This window comes from Lytechinus pictus, chromosome 16, assembly GCF_037042905.1.
Source record: "Lytechinus pictus isolate F3 Inbred chromosome 16, Lp3.0, whole genome shotgun sequence".
NCBI lineage: Eukaryota > Metazoa > Echinodermata > Echinoidea > Temnopleuroida > Toxopneustidae > Lytechinus > Lytechinus pictus.
Genome location: NC_087260.1, coordinates 21,434,424 through 21,459,219, shown reverse-complemented (window position 1 = coordinate 21,459,219; position 24,796 = coordinate 21,434,424). Strand labels below are relative to the sequence as shown.

Below are 24,796 nucleotides of genomic sequence, written 5' to 3'. Positions count from 1 at the left end.
AACCTCCATTGAAACTTGCCTCGCCTCCTTTTAAATTTGTACAGTTTATTCTTTTTGAAAACCTCAATTGAAACTTGCCTCACCTCCTTTTAAATTGGCCACCATATACAGTTTATTCTTTTTAAAAACCTCCATTGAAACTTGCCTCACATCCTTTTAAATTGGCTTCACCATAATACAGTTTATTCTTTTTAAAAACCTCCATTAAAACTTGCCTCACCTCCTTTTAAATTGGCTTCACCATAATTTGTAGTACAGTTTATTCTTTTTAAAAACCTCCATTGAAACTTGGATCACCTCCTTTTAAATTGGCTTCACCATAATACAGTTTATTCTTTTTAAAAACCTCCATTAAAACTTGCCTCACCTCCTTTTAAATTGGCTTCACCATAATTTGTAGTACAGTTTATTCTTTTTTAAAAACCTCCATTGAAACTTGCCTCGCCTCCTTTTAAATTTGTACAGTTTATTCTTTTTGAAAACCTCAATTGAAACTTGCCTCACCTCCTTTTAAATTGGCTTCACCATAATTTGTAGTACAGTTTATTCTTTTTAAAAACCTCCATTGAAACTTGCCTCACCTCCTTTTAAATTGGCTTCACCATAATTTGTAGTACAGTTTATTCTTTTTAAAAACCTCAATTAAAACTTGCCTCACCTCCTTTTAAATTGGCTTCACCATAATACAGTTTATTCTTTTTTTAAACCTCCATTGAAACTTGTCTCTTTTTAAATTGGCTTCACCATAATATTCAGGTAAGGTATATTCATTCTTTTTTTAAAAAACATCATTGTTCACTTCCCTCACCTAGATCATTTGGCTATATATAATACATTTTATTCTACACTATTCTTCCCTTTAAAAAAACCTGATTGTACTCCTGCCTCCCCTGATCTGACATTTGCCTCTCAACGTACTGGAAATAGATACCCTTAATTTTTTCAACATTTTTGTGTTTTTGACACCCTTATCACGTTACGTACGTAACGTGCCCTCTTGAAAAAGACATCCTTTTTACGTGTTTTTTTGGTCGCGCATGGTATCCACTCGTCAATATAAGTGGCCCCCCCGGGCCTACTGTACATAGTGTTATTTTATTATCTCTTTATATCGGAAACTTCGTTTTACCGAATTGCCATGCACTCTCTCCGACGCGTTTGAAGTCTTAGACAGCATGGCATACTACCAGCCGATGGTACACACACGCACACACACACACGTTATTTGACAACTTGTCTCTGGAGCCAAAGTTCCTCGCATATAACTATCTGCATGCCTGCACGCAGTGTGTATTGAACACGCACGACCACGATCTAATGAATATTCATCGGCGAGACTGACGTCATTTTACGAGTCTCCTTTCAAACTTGGATCATAAGTGCCTACCCTAAAATTTAGAGTAAATCCGCGGCCATTTTGTGTGAGGGAAAATCCTACAATTTGACTGTAAATTCATCTCTTTTACGAATTAATGAGGAAAAAACGAGAGCGGTATACCTAGTTAAATGATTTTATATATATCAATGATTCGAGCGGTGGAGAAAAAATAAGGATCCAGTGGAATCTCAGCTGGTTCAAGACGTTATAATTTGTGAGTATCATTTCGTCTTTCGCGTAGCATTGATCATAATATAACCATGGAGCGAGTGTTTTGCACCCGTCGTGTGTGGACGTGCGTTTATGAAGATTTTGTGTGTGCATGCTGCGTGAATGGTGTGCACGAGAAATTAAAGTGTGTTCACATATCGGGATATCGGTTAACGATAGCTGTGTCGTTATGATGAATGACGTGGTGTACGCTCAGTGGTTGTGCTTTTACTAGTGAGTGTAAACACTCCCATGCTTAGGATAGCTTGGTGTTGTGAACAGCTTCTATTTTTGTCAAATTTTCATGTTTTCTCACATTTCTTTATATTTTCAATTATAATGAAATTAGGAGTGATAATATCTGATGTTCCATAATCCAAAATCCAGCTCACAGCTTGTGCATTTTCAACTTCTTTTCAAAATTTTCTAGATCCAACGTATCCCAAGTCTGCGAACCTAACGATTTGAGTTCAGATTTGATATGAATTTCTTTTTATTTCACAAAATCTTTAAGTTGATAATGTTCCTTACATCATTATGAGTTAGTGTGTCAAATATCTCACAAAAATTTGAAAGAAATATATGATTTTCTTGGAAAAAACTCGGGCAGTCATTTTCAGATTGAACAAAAAAATGGTGCCCCATGTCTGCGCACACATTCACTTTGCACGCGATTCTGGGATTTTGATGAGAAAGGTTGCATGTTAAGCCTGTCACAAGAAATGCCCAAATGTCATTATTTGGTACACTTACTCATGATACAGTAATATAAGGAACAATTTGGCGCAATGTGACAAAACTGCGCATCAGCATTGGACATTTTTGATACACGCAATGGATACACGCGCCCGATACGCGCTAAATTAAGTGTAATTTATACAGGAAATATGCATAAACCATGGACTCAACTGTGGGTTTTTAAAACCACCTTTGTGAATTCGGGCCTCAGAGTCTCGCACATTAAGCTTGAGACTCCTGCAAATTAAATACTTTTCCATTGTCAAATGAAATACACCAATACACCGGACGGTGGCCTGTAATGGTTGGACGTACCCCTTATGGACCACCTAATTTTCTAAGCATCATATCTGCGAAAATATTTATCGGTTTTTAACTAGTTTTCGTCTCATTTGTGCAGAAAATTGAGCAGATCAAAATCCTATGTTAAGATCGATGACTCAGATTCTATGCACGTAGATATGGGCGACCAACGAATGCGACGATTTAGAATTTGATAATTTGCACCCCTTTTTTAGGACCGACCACCATCCATACTCTGATTTTACTGCCAATTCTTGTCGCGCTGGCAAAATTTTTTGACTCTTCCAAGCCAGTTCTATGATCAGGATTCCCACAGGCACAGTCATAGAAAATCCTGGAAAAATTTGTGGTCATGGAAAGTCAGGGAAGAGTCAGAGAATATTGAAAATTTGTGAAAAGTCATGTCAAAGTCATGGAATTGCATTTACCTCTTGGCTATGGCAGCTTTCCAATTTGTCGTGTCTCGCAACTCTCATACTGTGATCATACTCTGCTACAGTAATATAATTGGTGTTCATGATTTCCATTTTTCCCAGTTTTGTGACATCCCAAATTCTACATACCGGTAACTCCAGGGTCGTCATGGGAAGTCATTGAAAGCAGCAATTTTAGTCATGGAAAAGTCATGGAATTCTGTTTTCAAATTTCTGTGGGAACCCTGATGATGTCATCACGCTGGTTGATTGTTTCGCTACTTCTTTAATTTGACAATTTTTTTTGTAAAAAAACAAAGATATTAAAATGTGTTTTTTATTCTTTTCCTTTTGGAGAAAGTTCCAAAGGTCTAAGCTTATGAAGTAATTTTCTGACTTGCAGTTGAACGTGGTCAATGTTGATTGGTAATAATCATCAATCTATATAATGTGGCCTATTATTTCTAAATAGGAAAAAAATGATAGGTACCCCATGTCATCACACTGCATTGATTTTAATAAATAATTAAGAAATTTTATGAATATGAGGGAGACTTTGAGGCCTTTTAATGAAATTCGTGAAATAAAGTTAATTTTTTACAAGTTTGACCTAATTTAAAAAAAATACCTTTCTGCTGTCTCTCTAATTTACATTGTAGCAAATTTTGGCTGGTTATTAAAGTTTAGAAAGTATTAATATTGTGAGTAATTTTTTAAGATTTTTGAATTTTTACATAATAGAATTTTGAAAATGAAATGGACTGTTATGGACCTGGTGGATGTTTCATAAAGCTGTTCGTAAGTTAGAACGACTGGTGATCCTTTCTTGTGGTAAATGGTACACACCATTGGCAATTGTTTAGCGCGTAAGAAAGGATCACCAGTCGTTCTTAAAGTCGTTCTTAACTTACGAACAGCTTTATGAAACAGTCCACTGCTATCATTTACAATCTGCATTTTTCCCGTTTTATCACTTACAGTAATCATACCAAAGGAACAATAAAGAGCTGAGCCTATGATTTGAAGGAGGCTGTTTGCAGATCTATGGGAGTCGGATGAACAGTGCACACAATTACTGGTCACGATGAGCATTAGCAGCGATGAAGTCAACTTTCTTGTGTATAGATATCTCCAGGAGTCAGGTACAGATTGTTTCTCTTTTACGTTTTTGTTTCTCAAGTATTTTTTTTTCTGTTCTTCATTTCCCATGCTGCGTTTTAGGTAACACAGCAGTTGCTCCTGTGGCATTTGTGCTTCGCCGTTTTCTGCAGTCTTTATTTCGTCTAAAATGCAGGGTTTGGGTTAGGGTTTTATGTAAGGTTTAGAGTAGGGTACAGTATTAAATCCTGGGTTGAAATTTTGATTACCGGTAGTGTGTGGAATTTGTAGCGGAGCAATTGTCGCCAGAGCAACTATCATGGAATTGTTTTAGTTTCAGTCCTCTGTGTCAGAGAGTATGAGAGTGTATACAATGGAAGGTGTTTCTCATTCATTTCTTTTTGCATTTAATTACAATTAGAATGAAAGGGTTTAGCTATGGTTCAATTGATCATGAGAAGTCCAGCCATTGCCATTTTCAAAGTGACTATATTATTAAACCATTGAAGAGTCCCTCATAACTTTTGATATAGTGCAAAATACACTCATATTCTTTTCCAGGTTACACATTCATGTACATGTATTTAGATTGATAGAAAACACACCAGAAGTTGGATTCAGGTCATGGCATGAACACTGCCATCCCATGACAAAAGGAAGCAACTAAGAATATGTGTCATTGTTTTATGTGGAAATATGTAGAGTAACTTGCTTTTAGAATGTCTTTGTTTCAGAAATCGGGGGCTACTGTGTATATGACTCCAATTCCTTCAGCGTCAAGAAGACCATACATGTACATTGTACAGAAAGTATCCCAAATCAAGAAAAAAAGTCAACTTTGAAAAAATCATGAGTTTCTTCTTTTTGTCTTGGAACGGCACAATACAGGAAAAATATGGATTTCCAATGATTTTTGTGACTAAAAAACTGAGCTAGGATTATCTAGCATAATTCTGAACATAATACATGCATGTATCTGGGACTGTGTACTTTTAGTAAAATTACTTCTTCATGGCTGTTGTTGTGCAAGATAAAGAACTACTTCCAGTCGGATACTTTTCTTATCTTGCAACAAGAATTTTGATGATTATTTTTGAATTTCATTCTAACCAAATGATTAAAACACTTTTTTGTTACAGGTTTTTCACATTCTGCATTCACGTTTGGTATAGAGAGTCATATTAGCCAATCCAACATAAATGGGGCCTTAGTCCCGCCCGCAGCACTTATCTCAATCATACAGAAAGGCTTGCAATATGTAGAGGCAGAAGTCAGTATAAATGAGGTGAGGAAAGAAATCAGTGTTGCTTTGGAATGGGTGATTTCAAGTTGGGTGTTGGTTCTGGTTTTGATGTTAGTGTTTGAAGCATAATGTAGATTGTATTCAACACATATGTTCTGATTTCAAGTTGGGTGTTGGTTCTGGTTTTGGTGTTAGTGCTTGAAGTATGATGTAGATTGTATTTCATACATAAGCTCAAACACCTGTCTGAGTTCACTGGTGTTTGAAGTATAATGTAGATTGTATTTTGTACATATGTTCAAACACCTTATCTGAATTTACTGGTGTTTGAAGTATGATGTAGATTGTATTCAGTACATAAGCTCAAACACCTAGTTTACTGGTGTTGGAAGTATAATGTAGATTGTATTTCATACATAAGCTCAAACACCTATCTGAGTTCACTGGTGTTGGAAGTATAATGTAGATTGTATTTTGTACATATGTTCAAACACCTTATCTGAATTTACTGGTGTTTGAAGTATGATGTAGATTGTATTCAGTACATAAGCTCAAACACCTAGTTTACTGGTGTTGGAAGTATAATGTAGGTTGTATTCAATACACAAGCTCAAACACCCATCTGAGTTTACTGGTGTTGGAAGTATAATGTAGATTGTATTCTGTACATAAGGTCAAACACCTAATGTAAGTTTTAAAAAGTGTGTCCTATCACATTGCTTAAACATAAAGTGAAACTTATCCCAAGAGCACTCATATTTTTGTGCTGTGCGGATGTGTTGCGTGGCCAAAGACATCCCTAATTCTCACTACACAACATCCTCTATCTCTCCAAATCCAACATCACCCCCAAACCATCACAATAGACGACACAGAATTTCGGAGACAGGGAGGCCTTGTTTGTGATTCAGATCTCTAGCCGCGAACTCCTTTTAATCACTAGTCTCAATCAAGACTCAAGTGCGTCACACCTCCACCCTTTAAGAACGAAAGTTGGCACTTTCGTGACCAAAATAGTACATAATTAATGATAAATGTGGTTATTAAGAAAGAAAACGGCCCAGGCTACCACCAAAACCAATATGTCAACACTTGAAATCACCCATTTTAGATGTGACTTTGCCATCGTTTTTATGAAAGTGTTCATAAAGAAGATACATTTTAACATTCAGATTCTTTTATCCTACAAATGTAGAAGCCTTAAAAGATCATTTAGAAATCTCAGCATTAGCAAACTAATCATTATAGTCCACCCTGAAAATCTGTGTACAGCTGTTCATTGCTATTTGCATCTCATCACACGAGTTCATATACATGTACTAGTAGTAGGCAACCAGGGCTTCATAATTAATTGATGATAATATTGATTTCAGCAATCAAGTATGGTATAGTATACTAGTATACAAAACTCAAGTGCATAGAGGGAGTTGCTACATTTATTTGTATGAATGTTAGTTTGATTATCGTTATAAAAATTCTTGTTGATTATCATCTTCATCATCATCATCTTCATCACCATCCTCCCCCTCATCATCATCATAATCATGCCATCATTATCACATCATCTTCATCATCATCATCATCACCATCATCATCATCATCATCATCACCATCATCATCACCATCATCATCAGTATCACATCATCATCATCATTATCACGTCATCATCATCACCATCACCATCATCATCACTATCACATCATCATAATTCATCATCATCATCATTATCGCTTCATTGTCATCATCATCACCACCACCACTATCATCGTCATTATCATAATCATCATCACATCATCATCATAATCACGCCATCATCTTTATCACGTCATCATCATCATTTTTTCATCATAATCATTATCATTTTTGTCATCATCAACATCACCATGGTCATCATTGTACTTTAATATTATAATTACAGTGTGATGCAATCAATCACTTGGCTTTGTGTTTAATATAGGCCAAGAACGAATAGAACCAGACCCATACTTCCTATTTACCTTATACTGGACAAGTAACCCTTATCTCTAAATCACTCTTTCATACAGGATGGTACAGTTGTAGACAGTAGAGCGTTAGATTCGCTGTCCCTCATCGATGCAGTCATGCCTGATGTCATCTCCTCAAGGAAGTCAGAACTCAGACAGGTAGCAGCGAACGGTCAGAACAATTGTAAAGTAGAGGGAACAAATGGGGATGACCCACCTGTTACGTTAATTCAATGTGAGTATCTGGAGATTTTTTTTAACCTTTCACAAAGGTAGTTTTGAATCCAGGATTTGTAACCATGGTTTATCAGAGCTGGCAAATAGTACTGATTTTTATTTGGTACTGGAAAATTAGAAGAATACTGATGGCTTCATGTAAAGTAATGATTTCTTAAGTTTTAGTCTCTTGTGTTGTCCTATGGTATATGGAAAATACAGATTTTCTCACAAAAATGCTGAAATGTTCTTGCATAGGTTGGCAGCTCTGGGTTTTGCAGATTTTCAAAGGTACGATCAGACCACTGTGGGGATGCGTATTTACCTCACGCAACATGGAATTTAAATGGAATTTTTTTGTCAGACTTAATTATTTTTTGTAAAACACCAGCCCAGTCTGCAAAAAAAAATCCTTGGATGAAAGGATTGTGGAATTTCTGTCGTAATATGCTAAAACCGCATAAAATAACGGGGGTTTCTATGTCTCTTCTAGCGAATCACTCAGAAGCTATGGAAATCGATGGTGGCATCGAGATTCCGCCAAGTAAAGCAACCGTTCTTAGAGGCCATGAATCAGAAGTCTTCAGTTGTGCGTGGAATCCATGTAGAGATCTCCTTGCATCAGGGTAAGTTAGTGTGTACTCACCTAATTGGCAACAACAATATTTTCTGTCTTGAAATATGTCCTATTATTCTTTCCAACAAATAATTTCAAATACATTTAATGACACCTTCCACACACAATCACGCACACATACAAAAAATACTTTGTAGATGCATTGTGAACATATAGGCCCGAATTCACTAAGGTGGTTTTGAAAACCCACGGTTGTGTCCATGGTTTATGCAGATTTTCTGTATGAATTACGCTTATTTCACTGCCTATATTAAAAAATTTCCAATGCTGATGCGCGCTTTTGTCACAGTGCGCCAAATTGATGGCTGTTACCATGGTTAGATACGCTATTTTATTCAGGAGTCCACTGTTGGAACAATGGACTCATTAATTCAAAACAGTGGACTCATGAATAAAATAGCGTGGATAACCACGGCAACAGGCATCAATGTGGTGCACTGTGACAAAAGCGCGCATCAGCATTGGACATTTGTTAATATACACGCTAAATTAAGCGTAATATATACAGGAAATCTGCATAAACCATGGACTCAACCATGGGTTTTCAAAACCACCTTTGTGAATTCGGGCCATAGTGTCTTTTTAAACAATCGAAGTCAAGAGGACATACATGTATATTTATTGATGCTTTGGCCCATATTTCGAAGTATGATTTAGCTCAACTCTAGTTTAAATATTTGTTTAGTTATTGATAGCCAATTGCAACACTTAATCTCTCTAGCAGTAGAGGTTTGTTTTGTAGTCCATGATTCATTTACAACTGTCTGGGAAGTACAACTAAAAACATTGTCTTCTTTAGGAAGAAATACAGCAAACTTAAAAAATGTAAATACAATGTTGACATATAGTTCCAGCACACTGTTGGATTGGACTTCAGAATATGGTTTTGCATGTTTACTTATTAACTTGAAAGCAGCATACCATTGACTGAAACATGTAGGATAAGGTAAAAATAGCAACTTTGAAAATATATCCTTGCAAGGAGAGACAATTAGATATGGTCGATAGAATGATTGTTAGATATCATTCAATCATCAGCTTGGATTTTATCTGTGGTGTATGAAGTAATATTGGAGTGGTGTTTCTGATCACTTTATAGTTTCACTATAAGAAGCACGAAATAGTGATATTCTGATGCAATTCTCAGGGCTTCATTTTAAAGGGATGCTCCGTGCTGAATATATTTATATCTCAATAAATAGAGTAAAATTCACTAAGCAAAATACTGAAAATTTGATCAAAATCGGATAACAAATAATGAAGTTATTGCATTTCAAAGATTTGCATTATTTCGGTGAAACAGTTCTAGGCATGTCTTCATGAATATTCATTAGGTGGGCTGATGATGTCATATCCCCGCTTGTTCTTTTGTATTTTATAATATGAAATTAGGTTTATTCAAAATTTTCTACCAAGAACTTAAACAATAATCAAGCGCATCATTTACACATTTATGACAAAAATGAAACAAATATGATTTCATCTAATAACATATGAAAACGGAAAGTGGGGATGTGACATCATCAGCCCACCTAATGAATATTCATGAAGACATGCCTAGAACTGTTTCACCAGAATAATGCAAATCTTTAAAATTCAATAACTTCGTTATTTGTTATCCGATTTTGACCAAATTTTCAGTATTTCGCTCTGTGAATTTTACTCTATTTATTTAGATATAAATATTTTCAGCCACGAGCATCTCTTTAACAAGGAAATATTGTGGACATTGCAGCTCTGATTTTTAAAAGTCAATACTAGCCAATGCCTTTATTCTGTAGTATAAAAGCTGCAATCTCTGTTGAACTTCAATATCATTTTTGTCTGTTATTTCTGTAGGTCTGGTGACTCAACTGCAAGGATATGGAACCTAAACGAAGGTCAGAATTCATCACAACATCAGCTTGTTCTCAGGCATTGTATCAGAGAAGGTGGCCAAGATGTCCCAAGTAACAAAGATGTCACCTCGTTAGACTGGAATGTATGTATCCCATTGACTGAGGGTGCTTTCAGATGTTATCTCATGTGCATGAGCATTTTATTTTCAACAACTTGATATAAATGAATATATAAAAATGAAATAAGCATAATATTTAAATACACAAAGCATAACATTTGAAGTTAAAAGCACAATATAGGTGATTATGCTTGTGAGAGTGCCAATGATTTTATTTTTTTATTTACATGTAGGTAGACAATATATGATTTTTTTTTTCTGTAGATTTGATAATGGAAAAGTAATGATTGAATAAGAAAATGCTGGATTAATGCTTATCACACAGTTAGAGTTTGTGACATCAGCTGTCTGGGAGTCTTTCCGCATAGAAGAGAATGATTCATATCTGTTGCAATGTAAGCTCATAATGAAGTGTCACCAATGCACACTTCAAGTCTATAGACATGTTAAATAAAATTTGTGATAAAGCACAACTTTGACCTGAAAAGAAATTAAGTCAAAGTTATACCACTATTGGTCAATTTGTATTTGACCTTAGCATACAAAAAAAAAAGAGTCTTCTCAAAGGGCTATTTTCAAATTCTAATGCAATTATTTTTAGTCCCAGCACAGATTATAAATCATGTTATCATTGACGTACCAAGGAAAATGCAGTTGTATTCTTTCATGGTTCGATTTCACGAAGCTTTGCTATTGATCGTATGCTGATTCGATTGATATATCATCTATGCAATCAATTGTAAACAATGAATCTTAAATCTTTGTTTGACAGGGCCCTATATATTCATAAATATTTCCTGCAATAATTGGACAAACCAGCTTCAATTGCATTCTATTTGTAAGTTGAAATAAAAAAAACCCCAAACATCTTTGCCTTTTTTCAGTGTGATGGTAGTTTATTAGCGACAGGCTCCTACGACGGCTATGCAAGAATCTGGTCAACGGAAGGTCGGCTGGTCAGCACGTTAGGCCAGCACAAGGGCCCCATCTTTGCGCTGAAATGGAACAAAGAGGGCAACTACATTCTCAGTGCGGGGGTGGACAAGACGACCATCATATGGGATGCACAGACGGGGGAATGCAAGCAACAGTTTCCTTTCCATGTTGGTTAGTATGCCCCCCCCCCCCGCTGCATGAACGATGTGATACGGTAGAGGGCAGTATTTCATACTAACTTAAAGGGGGAGTTCACGTGTGTGTGTGTGTGTGTGTGTTTGAGTTTTGTCAGACGTGTATCAATCAGATATGATTATTTACGTCTGGGACCGACCTTTAACGTCACCATCCGAAAGACGTGACCAGGGCTCGAACCTCGAACCTCTGCATCAATTTGTAACTTCCCCAAAGCTTGGATTACAGGCGCACGCCACAACGCCCAGTTAACCCTGACGATACGTTGGTTTGAATATAAAAAATAAGAGAAAAATATTGGTGATGAAAATACATCAAAGAATTTTAAGAGAGTTATGAAAAAAAATTCATGTTTTTATTTGTGTGGTGAATATATGATCAGACACAAATATCATACCCCTTACATAGGAAAGATGTTGTATTCATCATATTTCATGAGAAAATTTGTGGCGTCATCAACATTGAAATCTTGACCAAGGTTAAGTTTTGAAAAATGTAAAACTCATCATATCTAAAAGTATATGGACGAGTAGTGTCTTAATTTCTTACTTTTTAATTTTTTTAAATATATTTAGAAGCCATGCTTCCACAAAGCTGTACTTACTGTTGCTGAACTGTGACCTGCATTCCTCCTTGTTTACCAATTGGATGTACATTACACTCTATAACAATTTAACTGCTTGTAAATGTCACCTTGCAATTTCAGTTTTATTGTCTGTTTCTTCCTGACTTAAAGTATATTTCACCATTTGATTGACAGGTGTTGTTGATTTCACATCTTTGAGACTCATTTGCAGACCCAGCTGTTCTATGTAGATTTCATTTTTTTTTATTGGGGATTGAAGATGGGACAGGAATACTTAACACAGTTGACTTGAAAGTTTTAAAGCCCTATTCATAATCGAAACATCAGATTTTTTTATTATTATTTTTTTTTTTGCAGGGGGGGTTGTAGAAACTTATTTTGCATTAATTATGAAACTTTATTAAACAAGTCAAATTATCTGACTTGACTTGACCTTTGAATAAAAAGTAATTCTCAAACAAAAATTTGTTACACCGGGGTAGTGTTTCATAAAGCTGTTCATAAGTTAAGAGCGACTTTAAAAATGACTGGTTATCATTTCTTGTGGTAAATGGTATATACCGAAATGTTCATTGGCGATGGTTTAGCGCATAAGAAAGGATCACCAGTCGTTCTTAAAGTGGCTCTTACAAACAGCTTTATGAAACGGCCCCCAGGCCTTACAAAAAAAAAAAATTTGAATCCTTGTTTTCATATTATCATTTTAGCATAATATTTTGGTCATTATGTCGTCCCCCAATGATCTTAAATCTTGTATTTTCTTATAACCTTTGATTTTTCATCTTCTCTTGACAGCACCGGCATTAGACGTTGACTGGCAAACCAACACAAGCTTTGCATCTTGTTCCACAGACCAGAGTATACATGTGTGTAAACTGCGCAGTGATAAACCAATCAAGACATTCCAAGGCCATTCTGTAAGTTATCTTACAGTTATCATCGCTCAAGTGTTCAGGCAAATACGAACCAAAAGTTTTAATAGCACCGCCTCAAGTCTTCAACTATATAAATCTGGTCATGTTCCAAACCCATAATCATGGCCCTGGGAAGCAGGGGTGCTGGGGTGGAATTCCCTGGAATTCTGGTAGGTGTGGAAATTGAAAAATAGTAGTGAACCCGCCCCCCTTTTTTTAATATTCTTTTTTGCTTGTCAAATTTCTCTGGAACAAAATGACCTTCGTTTTGTAGTGAAAACACTTCTTTTTTTTTTGCTTTTCAAATTTTCATCAGCACCCCAGTAAAAAAAAACGTTCCCAGGGCCCTTCCCATAATGCAGCATTCTGAGCAATGTGGTCTTGTAATATAGACCCATTTGAATCTACTCTATGCATCTACACCACTATGATTATTTTGACAAGTAGCAAAACAAGTTCCTTCCTCAAAATATTTCAGTTTTTCTATCCAAATAGCTATTAAAACTTTATGTATTGTCAAATGATCATTTCTGATGGTATATTTTAAGAATAGTTTTTATAACACACAGTTGCAGTTTTGGTCAGCTTGCTCCCCCTTTAATTTCTACAATAAATTATGAAATTTCTTATCCAGGTTTCAAAAAGAAAGTATCAATTGAATACTTATTCCATTAGATTAGATTTATCTGTACCACTGACATAAAACGATATTTTGTGTCATATCGCATGATTTTTTTTATTCAGAATGAGGTGAACGCTATAAAGTGGGATCCATCAGGTCAGATGTTAGCTTCCTGTTCAGATGATATGACACTCAAGGTAGGTAGCATGATTTATACTCATAGGCCCGTATTCTGAAGTCGGGTTTAAGTTAAACTCAGGTTTAAAGTTGTGGTTTAAGTATGGACAGCCAATTGTTACATAATCACTAACAGTAGAGATATCATACGTCAGCTCATTCGGCTCTCAAATCATTTATAATTGTGTAGGAAGTATAAATAGATGATTGTCTTCACCATCAATGAATCAGGAAAGAGCACAGTAAACATAAGAAACATACAACTTAATAAAAATTTTGATACTTTTGGCTTCCCATATTTAAACCACAACTTTAAACCTGAGTTTAAATTAAACCCGACTTCAGAATACGGGCCATATAGTCTAATACCTTTGGGTCTAAAACACATGGGCTATTTTGATGCCTTAAAAGACTGAAGGGGGGGGTGGGGCTGATGCAACCTCCCCCCCCCCCCCCCCTTATGATCTTGGCTGCCAAACGCACGATCGGGACAAAAATTGGCTTGAATTTTACCCTTGGCATAATCTACAAAATTCTATGATCAAATTTTTCAGTAAATCTCATTAGACATTACTAATTAAGTATGCTAATTTATGCATAAAATAAAAAGTGTGCTTTGATTACCTAAATAAGGCCCCTAAACCGCTAATTTTTTTTCACACGATCTGTAGGATTTCGATTAAATGTATTAGAAAAAAATCAATGTCACAAAATGTTTTCTTATGTAATTTATTGTTTTTAATATTCTGATATATTTCTTTGTTTTTCTATTTGTTTTTTTACTTTTTTTTATGGAAATTGTCAGCAAAGTTATTCTGACCAGAAATAATATGAAATTACTTGAGTTTAACCAGAAATAGTAGAAATAATGATACATTTATGAATTCTTGCTAGAAATGCAATTTGCATTGGATTTGTACACAAATTCATATTTTTGAAATGTTGCATAATTTTGGAACCACGTAGTCAGAGATTGAAAATTTGGTCTCAAATGTTGCGCAAGACATGAAAGTAAAAAGTCAGCGTGTGACGTAGGCAAAAAGAATAGTGCGTTATATTTATCACGAAAAATGTCAAAGGGGGCTGAATCAGCCCCCCCCCCCCCCCGTTTAGTCTAATTGGAAAAGTGTTAATTGGGCGAAATGAATGAAAAGAAAATGGGTATTAGACCAACTAGTTATTAGACGGAATGGTCATAGATGAACTGGTTATTAGAAGAAAGTGATGATTGGACCAAATGGTTGTTAGACGAAATGTTGATGGACGGAATGGCATTAGACTAAATGAAGGTAGACCATGTGGTAAGTGGACGAGTTGGCAATTTACCCCACAAATGACCAAGTAACATGATCCTAAAGAGATGTCAAATTTGCATAAACAGTATGTCTTTTTGTGACTTTTTTAATGACACTAATAAAAATGTGTTCTGTTGTCTGTAAATACATCATTTTTTGTATTCTGCCTATTAAATCTTATAGCCATTTTAACTTATGACTTTGTTTTTCACTCTTTTTTTTTTAACCGAGCTTGGTAATATTTCAAGTTATAAACACCCTCAAAATGTGTCATGTGTCAAAATACATCTGTATTTCAGTTTACTTAAAAAGTATTAGGTAGTTTAATTTGTAGTTGATAAAAAGAAAGGAGCATAAGGTCCTAAATCAAACCAGCAAAGAAGATTGCCATCTATTATAAACCCCTTCATTATGAAAAAAAACACCCTTAAGTGCTGTCATGTGAGTCACGTTAAGGTTTTTTTTTAGGCTTTGTCACACGAGTATGATATCACAAAACAAACAATATTTTTGAGAAAATGGATAATGATTGGGATTTTTTGGCAGATGCCAATTCTTTCTGCCTGAATGATTACTTTTATTTAGAAAAACGTTAAATATTATTAACACATATGGATAAACAATATGTAGTCCCACATGTAAACTTTCATGTAAGTAGATGTATCAGAGCTTGAATTTACAATTCCTTTTTTTAAAGATAATTGGGATCCAAATGACCATTAATGTTCTGTTTGAATGAAATTTGGCCCATTTTATGTATAAAATCATGATAATTTGTTCAATTTATAGTCCAAAATGACACCTGCGAGTCACACTTCTGTATCACGTGAGTCACATTTTCAAGTGGCACTTGGCTCAAAACAAAAAGTCAGACGTTAATGAATTTTTAACATAATATTTCCAGATGTTTAAAAATACCCTCCAGAAAATTTTATCAAAATCTGGTGAGTATCTTCTTAGGAAATTACAGACAAATACAGTAAGGTCAGGAATCTTCAATAGCATCGCGTCACGCGAGTCACAACAAACAAATTGAAATATCTCCTACAAAAACGACTGTAAATTCAAAATGTTTGTTGGACAATGTGTATTATCAATACTTTGATTGAAATGAATGGGAAAAACAAGTCTGCTATACATGATTTTCAAGTAATTAACCTTAAGAAGTTGAAATTTTGTGTAAATGTCACGCGAGTCACAATGGAATGGCTGTTAATCATGATTTTATATTCTTGCAGATCTGGTCCATGAATCAAGATACGTGTGTACACGACCTCCAAGCGCATAGCAAAGAGATTTATACTATCAAATGGAGCCCTAAAAATCCCAATACACCTCTTATGTTAGCAAGGTAAGTTGGACAAGGGACACGCAGGTGAAATTACCATTTTGCTTTGTGAAATAATTCATTACAGAAAAAGATGGCTATAAATAGCAAGTATTGTATCTGATGTTAATGCTGAGGTAAATTTGATTCTGGATAGTGATGATAATGATGATGATGGTGATTGTGATGATGATGATGATGATGATGATGGTGATGATGGTGATGATGATGTTGGTGATGATGATGAAGATGATGATGATGATGATGATGATGAAGATGATGATGATGATGATGATTGTGATAGAGAAGATGATGATGATGATGATGGTGATGAGGTTGATGATGATGATGATGAACAGCATTTGTGTAGCGTCATCTACCTTTGACAAACATCGGTATAGCCTAACTGGAAATCTAGAGAAAGTGGTAAATGGGCTAAATAGCAAATGGCCAAATGATTTTAGTAAATGAACATGTAGATGAACTAGGATTAAACCAAACGGAAAGGAGACCAGGAGCGGTATTCTGAAAATTGTGTTAACTTTGGTGTTAAATATAGTGTTATCTCTCTGATTTAACATGCCCCTAACATACCCCCAAATAGGTATTCTGAAAACCGTGTTATCTCATTTCGTGTTATCTTCGGCTCCTCCCACTCTACATCTATTTAATCCAATCAAATGCGCTGTTAAAGAAACAAATCTCTCAAAATTTTCAGGGAAAAGGGGAATGCGCGCTCGGTGACACGAAACCTGCATTGTGACATCATTTTGTAAGCGCATACAGCTAAATAAAAGCTAGGGCTGGAAATAGATGTGGGGAGGGGTGATTGTGACAATTCAGAATTTAATTGAATTGAAATATTGAATTGAATAACTTTATTGTCCATAAAGGAAATTCTTCTTTCACTGGTTTACACACATATGTAGATACAGCGTATATACACAGAACAGAACACAGAATGGAGTCAGACGGCATGGATACAAAATTATGACAGGAGACAGAGGCCTCGATCGATTGGGGAGCAGGCAGGGGATGATCGCCCCTAAAATATGAGGGCAAGCATAATTCATACATGGCCCCAATAATTTTGAGAACTTGAAAAAATAAATATGAAATGTAAATTTTGAAAAGCATGAAAAGCACTTGAAGAAAAATTAAATCTGACATAGAAATATCAAACATACAAAATTGTATTTTTTTTCTTTATTAAAATATTGGATGCGTATAGCGATCAGCCAAAAAAAAAAAATCACTTTTGCCGTTTGCGTCTGCTAGAAAAAGTGCAGCCATCGTCATCCACAACTTAACCTCTCCTTAATGCAGTGTTAAATGTTCGTGTTATCTTTGAACAAAATTTTAGCTAATACCATTTTCAGAATACCAAATATCGTGTTATCTTCCTCCCTAACACAGCGTATGGGGGTTCTGCGTTGCGCACTGCTTATTTCATGACCTGCGCAGTGTTACCACTTGGGCCACGTGTTTTTCATGCTAACACGATTTTCAGAATACCAATCGTGTTAGCTAACACCGTTTTTGTGCTAACACGGTTTTCAGAATACCGCCTCAGTGGGTGTAGATCAAATTGGCGCCCTCCGAATTGCTTAATACTGTTTCATCCATCTTTCTTTCCCTTTACCTATTTCCAGTGCATCATTTGACTCGACGGTTCGACTATGGGATGTCGAGAGGGGTATCTGTATCCACACACTGACCAAACACCAAGAGCCTGTCTACAGCGTAGCTTTCAGTCCATCGGGGAAATATCTAGCCAGTGGCTCCTTTGACAAATGTGTACATATATGGTCGACACAGGTAAGTCTGTGGTTTCAGCTCAGTTTTCTTGTTGCGGTATTTTATGGTGTCTAATGCACTGTCTTAAGGCAGATACGAACAAATAGCGCCACCTCGAGTCCTCAATTACTCATACCTGGCCAGTTTCCTGACCCATAATGCTAGTGTAGTCTAGTAATTAGACCCACTTGAATGATAACATGCTAATTAACTACTCAATACCTTTATACCGCAATAACTATGTTACCAAGTAGCAAAATAATTACTTATCCTCTCAAAACATTTTAGTTTCTCTATACAAATGGAATTATAGGTCAATTTATTCTCTGTATTATTAGTAGATATCTGAAAACGTATATTTTTAAGACTATGTATTATAACACACAGTCAATGAGAGACCACACACAGTTCACTCCCCCTTTAATACCCTCCATCAGAGTGTTGATAAATATGGCAGTTGAAGATTGACTTGATCTATATCTGATTGTCAAAGTAGATTAAAACCTGTTCCTTCTGGGTTGTTTTCAAGGTTCCGAGCATACAGAATTGAATCAGATGCTTTATATCAGCACATGCCCAATGTTTATGATTACTCTAGTGCACTTAACACAACCTAGGAGGTGATTTAAATTGTGTTTATTTTTTAATTGTGCCTTCCAATTGAAACACGTATTCCTGGAAGCTATCCATAAAGACCGTCTGCCCATAAAGACAACTTCTAATTCCCATAGGTGGTCTTTATATACAGGTTTTACTGTCGTAGCAATGTGTGTTCTTGATTTAATAATTTAAGAAATAGAAGACAAAATGTGCTCCTGCCTTGTCAAATCTGCAGCCGGATTGATCTCCAAATATCCACCCTTGATGAATATAATTCACATTTCTTTAATGCTGTCTATCTAGAAAGAATATTTCTATAGGTGAACTATTATTTATTATTACCATTATCATCTGGCATCATGGTCTACTGGATATGTCTCTTGTCTCAATCTGAGGGACGTGGGTTCCATTCCAAGCCATTGTGTGTTGTCCTTCAGCAAGAAATTTACCCACATTGTGCAGCATACAACCCAGGTGAAGTGAATGGGTACCTGGTAGATTTTTTTCTTCTTGAAACTCAGAGTGTGTAACAGCTACTCTGCTAAAGCCAGGGTAAATTAATCTGCATTACTGTAGAGCGCTGAGAGACTTCTGATAAAGTACGTGTTCAGCGCTATATAAGCAAGTGTAGTTATTATTATCCTCTATTTTTACCCTTATTGTCTATTTGTATAACTGTGTTCTCTTACAGACTGGGAGTCTTGTGCATAGTTATAGAGGGACTGGAGGAATATTTGAAGTTTGTTGGAACCATACAGGAGATAAAGTAGGAGCTAGTGCGTCAGACGGATCGGTAAGCATACAAATGATACACCCGATGAGGGAGTAGCCAGGATTTAATTTTAAAAATGACTGAATACTTTTTAATTGTCCTTTCAAATCAACCTTGTTCTAAAAAAACACAAGGTTTTTTTAGAACAATTCTAAAATGCTGGAGTCATCGCTGTGGGTATTAGGACTGCTTCATGGTACAGAATGTCGGTTATTATACTTTAGCTGAGATAAAATAATGTGCATTATTTGTTGTATAAAATTCTAATGTATACCTTTGTTATTTGATTAACAATCCTCATCTTAACGAATGGAGAGTTATGAATCAAAAACCTGGTCATAGTATTACTAAAAATCCAGACGTTTTGAAGGGAACATCTGTCTATTTGTTGAATGCCGACTGAATGGATAATTTTCTTCATCACTTAACCCTCATTTTAAATCCATGAATGGTTATAATACATTGCGTGTGATAGTTGTCACTGGTCAGAAGTAATCTTTTTTTTACTTTTTCATTTATCCATTTCATTCTTCGAAATTCATTCATTTAGCTTGGTCATGTTTATACTTTCAAATAATCATTGTATTTAGAATCCACTTCATCCTTTGTATATTATCTTGGCCCTGTAATGTAAGAGTCAATTGTACAATAAAGCATGAATGAAGGTCTATGGTAAACCATGAAAAAAGTTACAATCGATTAGATATTAATTTATCTCTTTATGTCACACTCATGAGAAACCTGTCTAAAGAATGTTCAAGATGAACAAGATAAACAATTTTTTTTGGTGATAAAAATCTTTGAATTATTCTTTCAGGGTTTCCACAGTCATGGAAAATCCTGGAAAATTTTGTGGTCATGGAAAGTCAGGGAAATTAGAAAATTTGTGAAAAGTCATGGAATTGCATTTACCTCTTGGCTATGGCAGCTTTCCAGTTTGTTGTGTCTTGCAACTCTCATACTCTGTGATCATACTCTGCTATTATAATTGGTGTTCATGATTTCCATTTTTACCCGTTTTGTGACATCCCAAATTCTTCATAACTCCTGGGACGTCACAGGAAGTCATGGAAAGCAGCAATTTAGTCATGGAAAAATCATGCAATTCTGATTTCAAATTTCTGTGGGAACCCTGTTCTTAGGTGTTTTTTTGACAAACTTGTATGTGGCTATGCCTAAAAACATGCAACAACACTTGTTTCGTTTGCAGGGATCCTTTCAAGAAGTAGATTGATAATTGCCCCCATATCAAACTAAAATTCTGCTTTTCCTTCTTTTTTTTTCTCTGCAGGTGTTCGTTTTGGACTTAAGAAAATGAGAAGACGGCATGTAGAGTAGTCAGGAATTCCTTTTTCTATAATTGTACAGAGAGGAAGAGAGAAAGTGTGTGTGAGAGAGAGAGAGTGATAGAATATGTGTGTTTTATGCACTGGTAACAGGTAAGAGATAGAGAGAGCTAGCCGAAGAGAGGTAGGAGGAGAGAGAGAGGTAGAAAAAGAGATGGAGAGAGAGAGAGAGAGAAGATCAGATAACGGACTCATGGACAACACGTTTGTAGAAGGTTACCAAGATGACAATTGATTAATGACGAAAAATACATGCTGCTCCTTCCGAGAGAAGGACCAAGTGATGACGATGAGTTGTGCTAGCCCAGAAAAGACGCAGGTTTGAATTTAACCGCTCATGGAGATGTTTTGATGGGAAGTGGTTGTACTTGTATAATTGGAGATGTGTAACAACTCTTTCATTCTCAATTCATTCAGCTTAAATGAGGATTTCTGGACGAAAATGTTTACCGGCCACGATTTGTTGGGAGTGTGGCTCAGGATGCCTTATTATCTTAGTCGTTTCCAATTCATACAGTCCTGTGAGTTGAGCTTTTTCTAGAGTTTTTGATGAATGTGATAGGGGTCTTAATTCTAGGCCAATGCGATGTTCAAGTAAGGTATAGAGCATGTCAACACCTCTCTCATTTGTTCTGACATTCTTGTGAGTTGAGATTTTTCTAGAGTTTTGACAAGTGTGAAAGGGGTCTTAATTCTCGGCTAATATGATGTTTGAGTAAGGTTTAGGGCATGTTAAAACCTATCTCATTTGCAATTCATACCCTATGTGGGATGAGAGGTTTTTGCCCTAGCTATGATAAATGTGAAAGGGGTCTTTTCTGGGCCAGCGTGTCTGTGGAGTATAGTCAGAAACTTTGTGAAAGTGATATGGTGTAGTGGTTGTAACTCTCTATTCGATCAGAGGGTCACAAATCCAAATCCCACTCCATACTGTTCATTTTCAGTCAGCGAGAATATTGTCCTCGCTCAACCCTGGTGAGGTACACGGTCACTTTGTAAGTTTTATTCATTGAATGCACAAAGTGTAAAAGTTTCTCAATATGATAATGATAGCTTGTTTAATTTAATATGGCACTTTTTGCCCGGGATACAAAGTGCAGATTTATAATGCAAAGTTGGGGTTATAACGTCCAGAGTCCATAAATCGTGTAGAGACATCTTGCATGGGCTCATGTGCTGTACAAGACTGGTATGGTATGAAAATAATAACTTCTCACTTTCTCAATTTATCCATTGATGAATTCAATTCAAATTTTCCATTAATTACAGTGAATGTTATCCTGGTATTAATCATGTCAGTATCAAATTCATCATTATTGGGATCATTTTGACCCCAACCCATTCATCATTTTGGGCTGCCATTATTTTTGTGATTGCCAAACACTTTAAAATGTTTTTTCCTAGAGTCCTGTACATTCACAAGTACTGCTTTTCCACCCTTTTGTTTTGTAATGATTGTATATTGGGCATAACAGGTAACTTGCTTTGTGGGGAAAGGTCAATTTTCATTCAAAACAAGCTTCTCCAATTATTTTGGAAGAGTGGAGGTATTAACTCCCCTCCCCTCCACAATAGTTTAGTGGTATTTGGTCTACACCCACTTCATCTAATTTCTGTTTGGTCTAATCTCACATGGTATAATCCTACTTCATCTACACCCAGTTCGCCTACTAACCATTTGGTCTAATTGCCGTTTAGCCCATTGGCCATTTTGTCTTAATTCCAGTTGGGCTATTCCCATTTTGTCTAATTATACACTTGGTCCAAGTCCATTTAGTCTGTATGGCTAGATGAACTATTAATGAACCAAATTTTCATTTGACAAAGTTCGAAATAATAAGCCTGTTCACGGTTGTAAACTGCGCACTAGCAGAAAAAGGTCATTGGAGAAAACCATGAAGGTGGCTTTCAAAGTCACTGACATAGGCATTTGTGATTTGATGATTATTCATGTATTCTTTTCAAAATATTCATGTTATCACATCCAAGCTGAAGAGTAATAAATAGAGCCTTCATAATCACTGGTATTTAACAGTAGCCTAAACAATAGTCAAATGTGCCAAAGGCAGACAATAAAACAGATTTCCAAACTTTATCCCTGATGTACTATTCTAGTCACCTGGTCTATACAATGCCTTTTGTTCTTAGAATTTGAATACTCTACCGGTAAAGCTTACGCAACATCTACATTTGAAAATGATAGTGCTTATCCTAATGAAAAATCACAAAGGTCATTTGAGAATAGTTGATCACGAGCTAACCGTGAACTGGCTTATAAGACGAAAATTGCAAATTATGGTAGAACAGCTGGGAATTAGACTAAATGAAAATTAGCCTAGGTGGGTGTTAGACCAAGTGCAGTATAGACAAAAAGGCACTTCACCAAAATTGGCAGGAGAGCAAATGTGGTATAAGACTATCTGAGAAATAGACAATCTGTTTGTAGACCAAGTCATGTCGGCTTTCCGCAAGAAGGAACTTAGGAGTTTCCTTTTATTATGCACTTTTTGATTGATGATGTTATGGCCCGTATTTGGGTTTAACTTAAACTCAGGTTTCAAGTTGTGGTTTAAGTATGGATAGCCAAATGTTACAGAAATCACTTACAGTAGAGATATCATATTTCAGCTCATTTGGGTCTCAAATCATTCATAATTGTCTAGGAAGTATACAAAGATGGTTGTCTTCACCATCGATGAATCAGGAAAGAGCACAGTAAACATAAGAAACATACAACTTGATAAAAATTTTGACACTTGTGGCTTCCCATAATTTTAGCACAGAGTTAGACCATGGTCTAAGTTAAACCTGACTTCAGAATAGGGGCCTATGAGTTTTACTTGAAATTTCAAAATAATGTTTACATCATTGAAAAGCCTATGATGTACTCTTTTAATATTTGAAAATTGAAGCAAGTAAATAATTGTAAAAATTAAGCCTAAGTCCCTTCTTGTGGGAAGCTAAAGACATGTACCTCTACCAAACACTGCTGTATCTGGTCTTAGAGAACATTCTCTCACCATTTTTTTTTTTCATTTTGTTTGTAAGTTATTTGATTTTCATAGAGTTTCAGTACATATGTTTGTCACTTGTTTTAGTAGGTGCAGGTGGGAGGGGGAAGCACATCCCCCAACCCATCCCTATCCCAAATTGTACATTGTGCTTCCCTTTTCTGAGAAATGCCCCCTGTTCAAACTTATATTTTTTAAGACTTTAGGGGAAGTTGTGGCATCCTTTCTATTTGGAATGATATTTTTTGGTAAATTTCTTTTCAGTCATCCTTTTCGGAAATAAGAATTGATTTTAATTATTTTTTTACTTGTAAGAAATGTGCCCCATCTTTTATGAAATCCCCGATCTGACGCTGCATTTTAGGATATCATGAAAGTATGACTTAGGTGCATAGGACAGTGTGTCCCTTTGCTCTCCTACGGGTGATCCTTATCCATTCAGTTCTACAATGAAAGTAATATTTATAATTAAAACTTGGTAAGAAACTAGCTGAAAGATTTTGAAATACCCTGTGTAGATCTCCAAATCGCCTATCATTGCTTGTGATTATGCAGTGGTAGCTCAGTAAAATCTTTCCTTACAAAAACACACACAAATTATTAACTCAATTTCAAGAGGGTAATTGGAAAATTGGAATGACAATTTCAATGTTACAAGGCATTTTTCCTCTTTTTTTTTGGGGGGGGGGGGTGTGGTGGTTTCTTGAACATGAATACAACTGTGATCTGAGAGAATATTAAGAGGAAGTGAGAGAATGAGGATAGGATAAAGTTATTACATGCTGGACGATTTATTGGTAGGCATACAGACATTCAGGTTTGGGTCAAGTTTAGTGTGTTGTCCATGTGTGCCTTGTACTGTATAGAGTGCGTTGGTTTTCTTTTGTTTGTTATACGATCCGTGCACAATAACTGTTTCGAGAAACACACATATTATCATCTTTGGTACATGTAATGAAATTTGTACAGAGTATGTCGTCCCATCAATCCCCCTTTTCTGTAATTATAGTTGAATAAAGAATCATTTGCATAAAAAAGGA

General features: G+C 35.8%; 1 protein-coding gene across 3 annotated transcripts; it reads left to right on the top strand.

Moving 5' to 3' along the window:
- Window positions 1-1,309: 1,309 nt before the first annotated feature.
- On the top strand, window positions 1,310-24,796 carry LOC129278568 (F-box-like/WD repeat-containing protein TBL1XR1). Of its 3 annotated transcripts, XR_010296137.1 has the most exons (14): window positions 1,320-1,592; window positions 4,023-4,184; window positions 5,280-5,425; window positions 7,429-7,603; window positions 8,078-8,210; window positions 10,061-10,202; window positions 11,063-11,285; window positions 12,691-12,812; window positions 13,554-13,628; window positions 16,142-16,254; window positions 17,883-18,048; window positions 19,319-19,420; window positions 20,691-23,264; window positions 23,569-24,796. XR_010296137.1 is itself a non-coding variant. In XM_054914712.2 (13 exons), exons 2-13 carry the CDS (start codon window positions 4,127-4,129, stop codon window positions 20,715-20,717), a joined length of 1,482 nt encoding a protein of 493 aa, XP_054770687.1. In that variant the 5' UTR covers window positions 1,310-1,592; window positions 4,023-4,126; the 3' UTR covers window positions 20,718-24,796. The 3 variants fall into 3 exon arrangements, 2 of the variants coding, with proteins under 2 accessions (XP_054770687.1, XP_063967585.1); XM_054914712.2 differs by having other exon boundaries at window positions 1,310-1,592; window positions 20,691-24,796; XM_064111515.1 differs by lacking the exon at window positions 1,320-1,592 and adding an exon at window positions 1,633-1,822 and having other exon boundaries at window positions 20,691-24,796.

Excerpts from the sequence above, each read along its gene's own strand:
- LOC129278568 (XM_054914712.2), top strand. The coding sequence starts at position 4,127 with ATGAGCATTAGCAGCGATGAAGTCAACTTTCTTGTGTATAGATATCTC. Across the intron at positions 8,211-10,060 it reads AGAGATCTCCTTGCATCAGG|GTCTGGTGACTCAACTGCAA; the intron begins GTAAGTTAGTGT and ends TTATTTCTGTAG. Across the intron at positions 13,629-16,141 it reads CAGATGATATGACACTCAAG|ATCTGGTCCATGAATCAAGA; the intron begins GTAGGTAGCATG and ends ATATTCTTGCAG.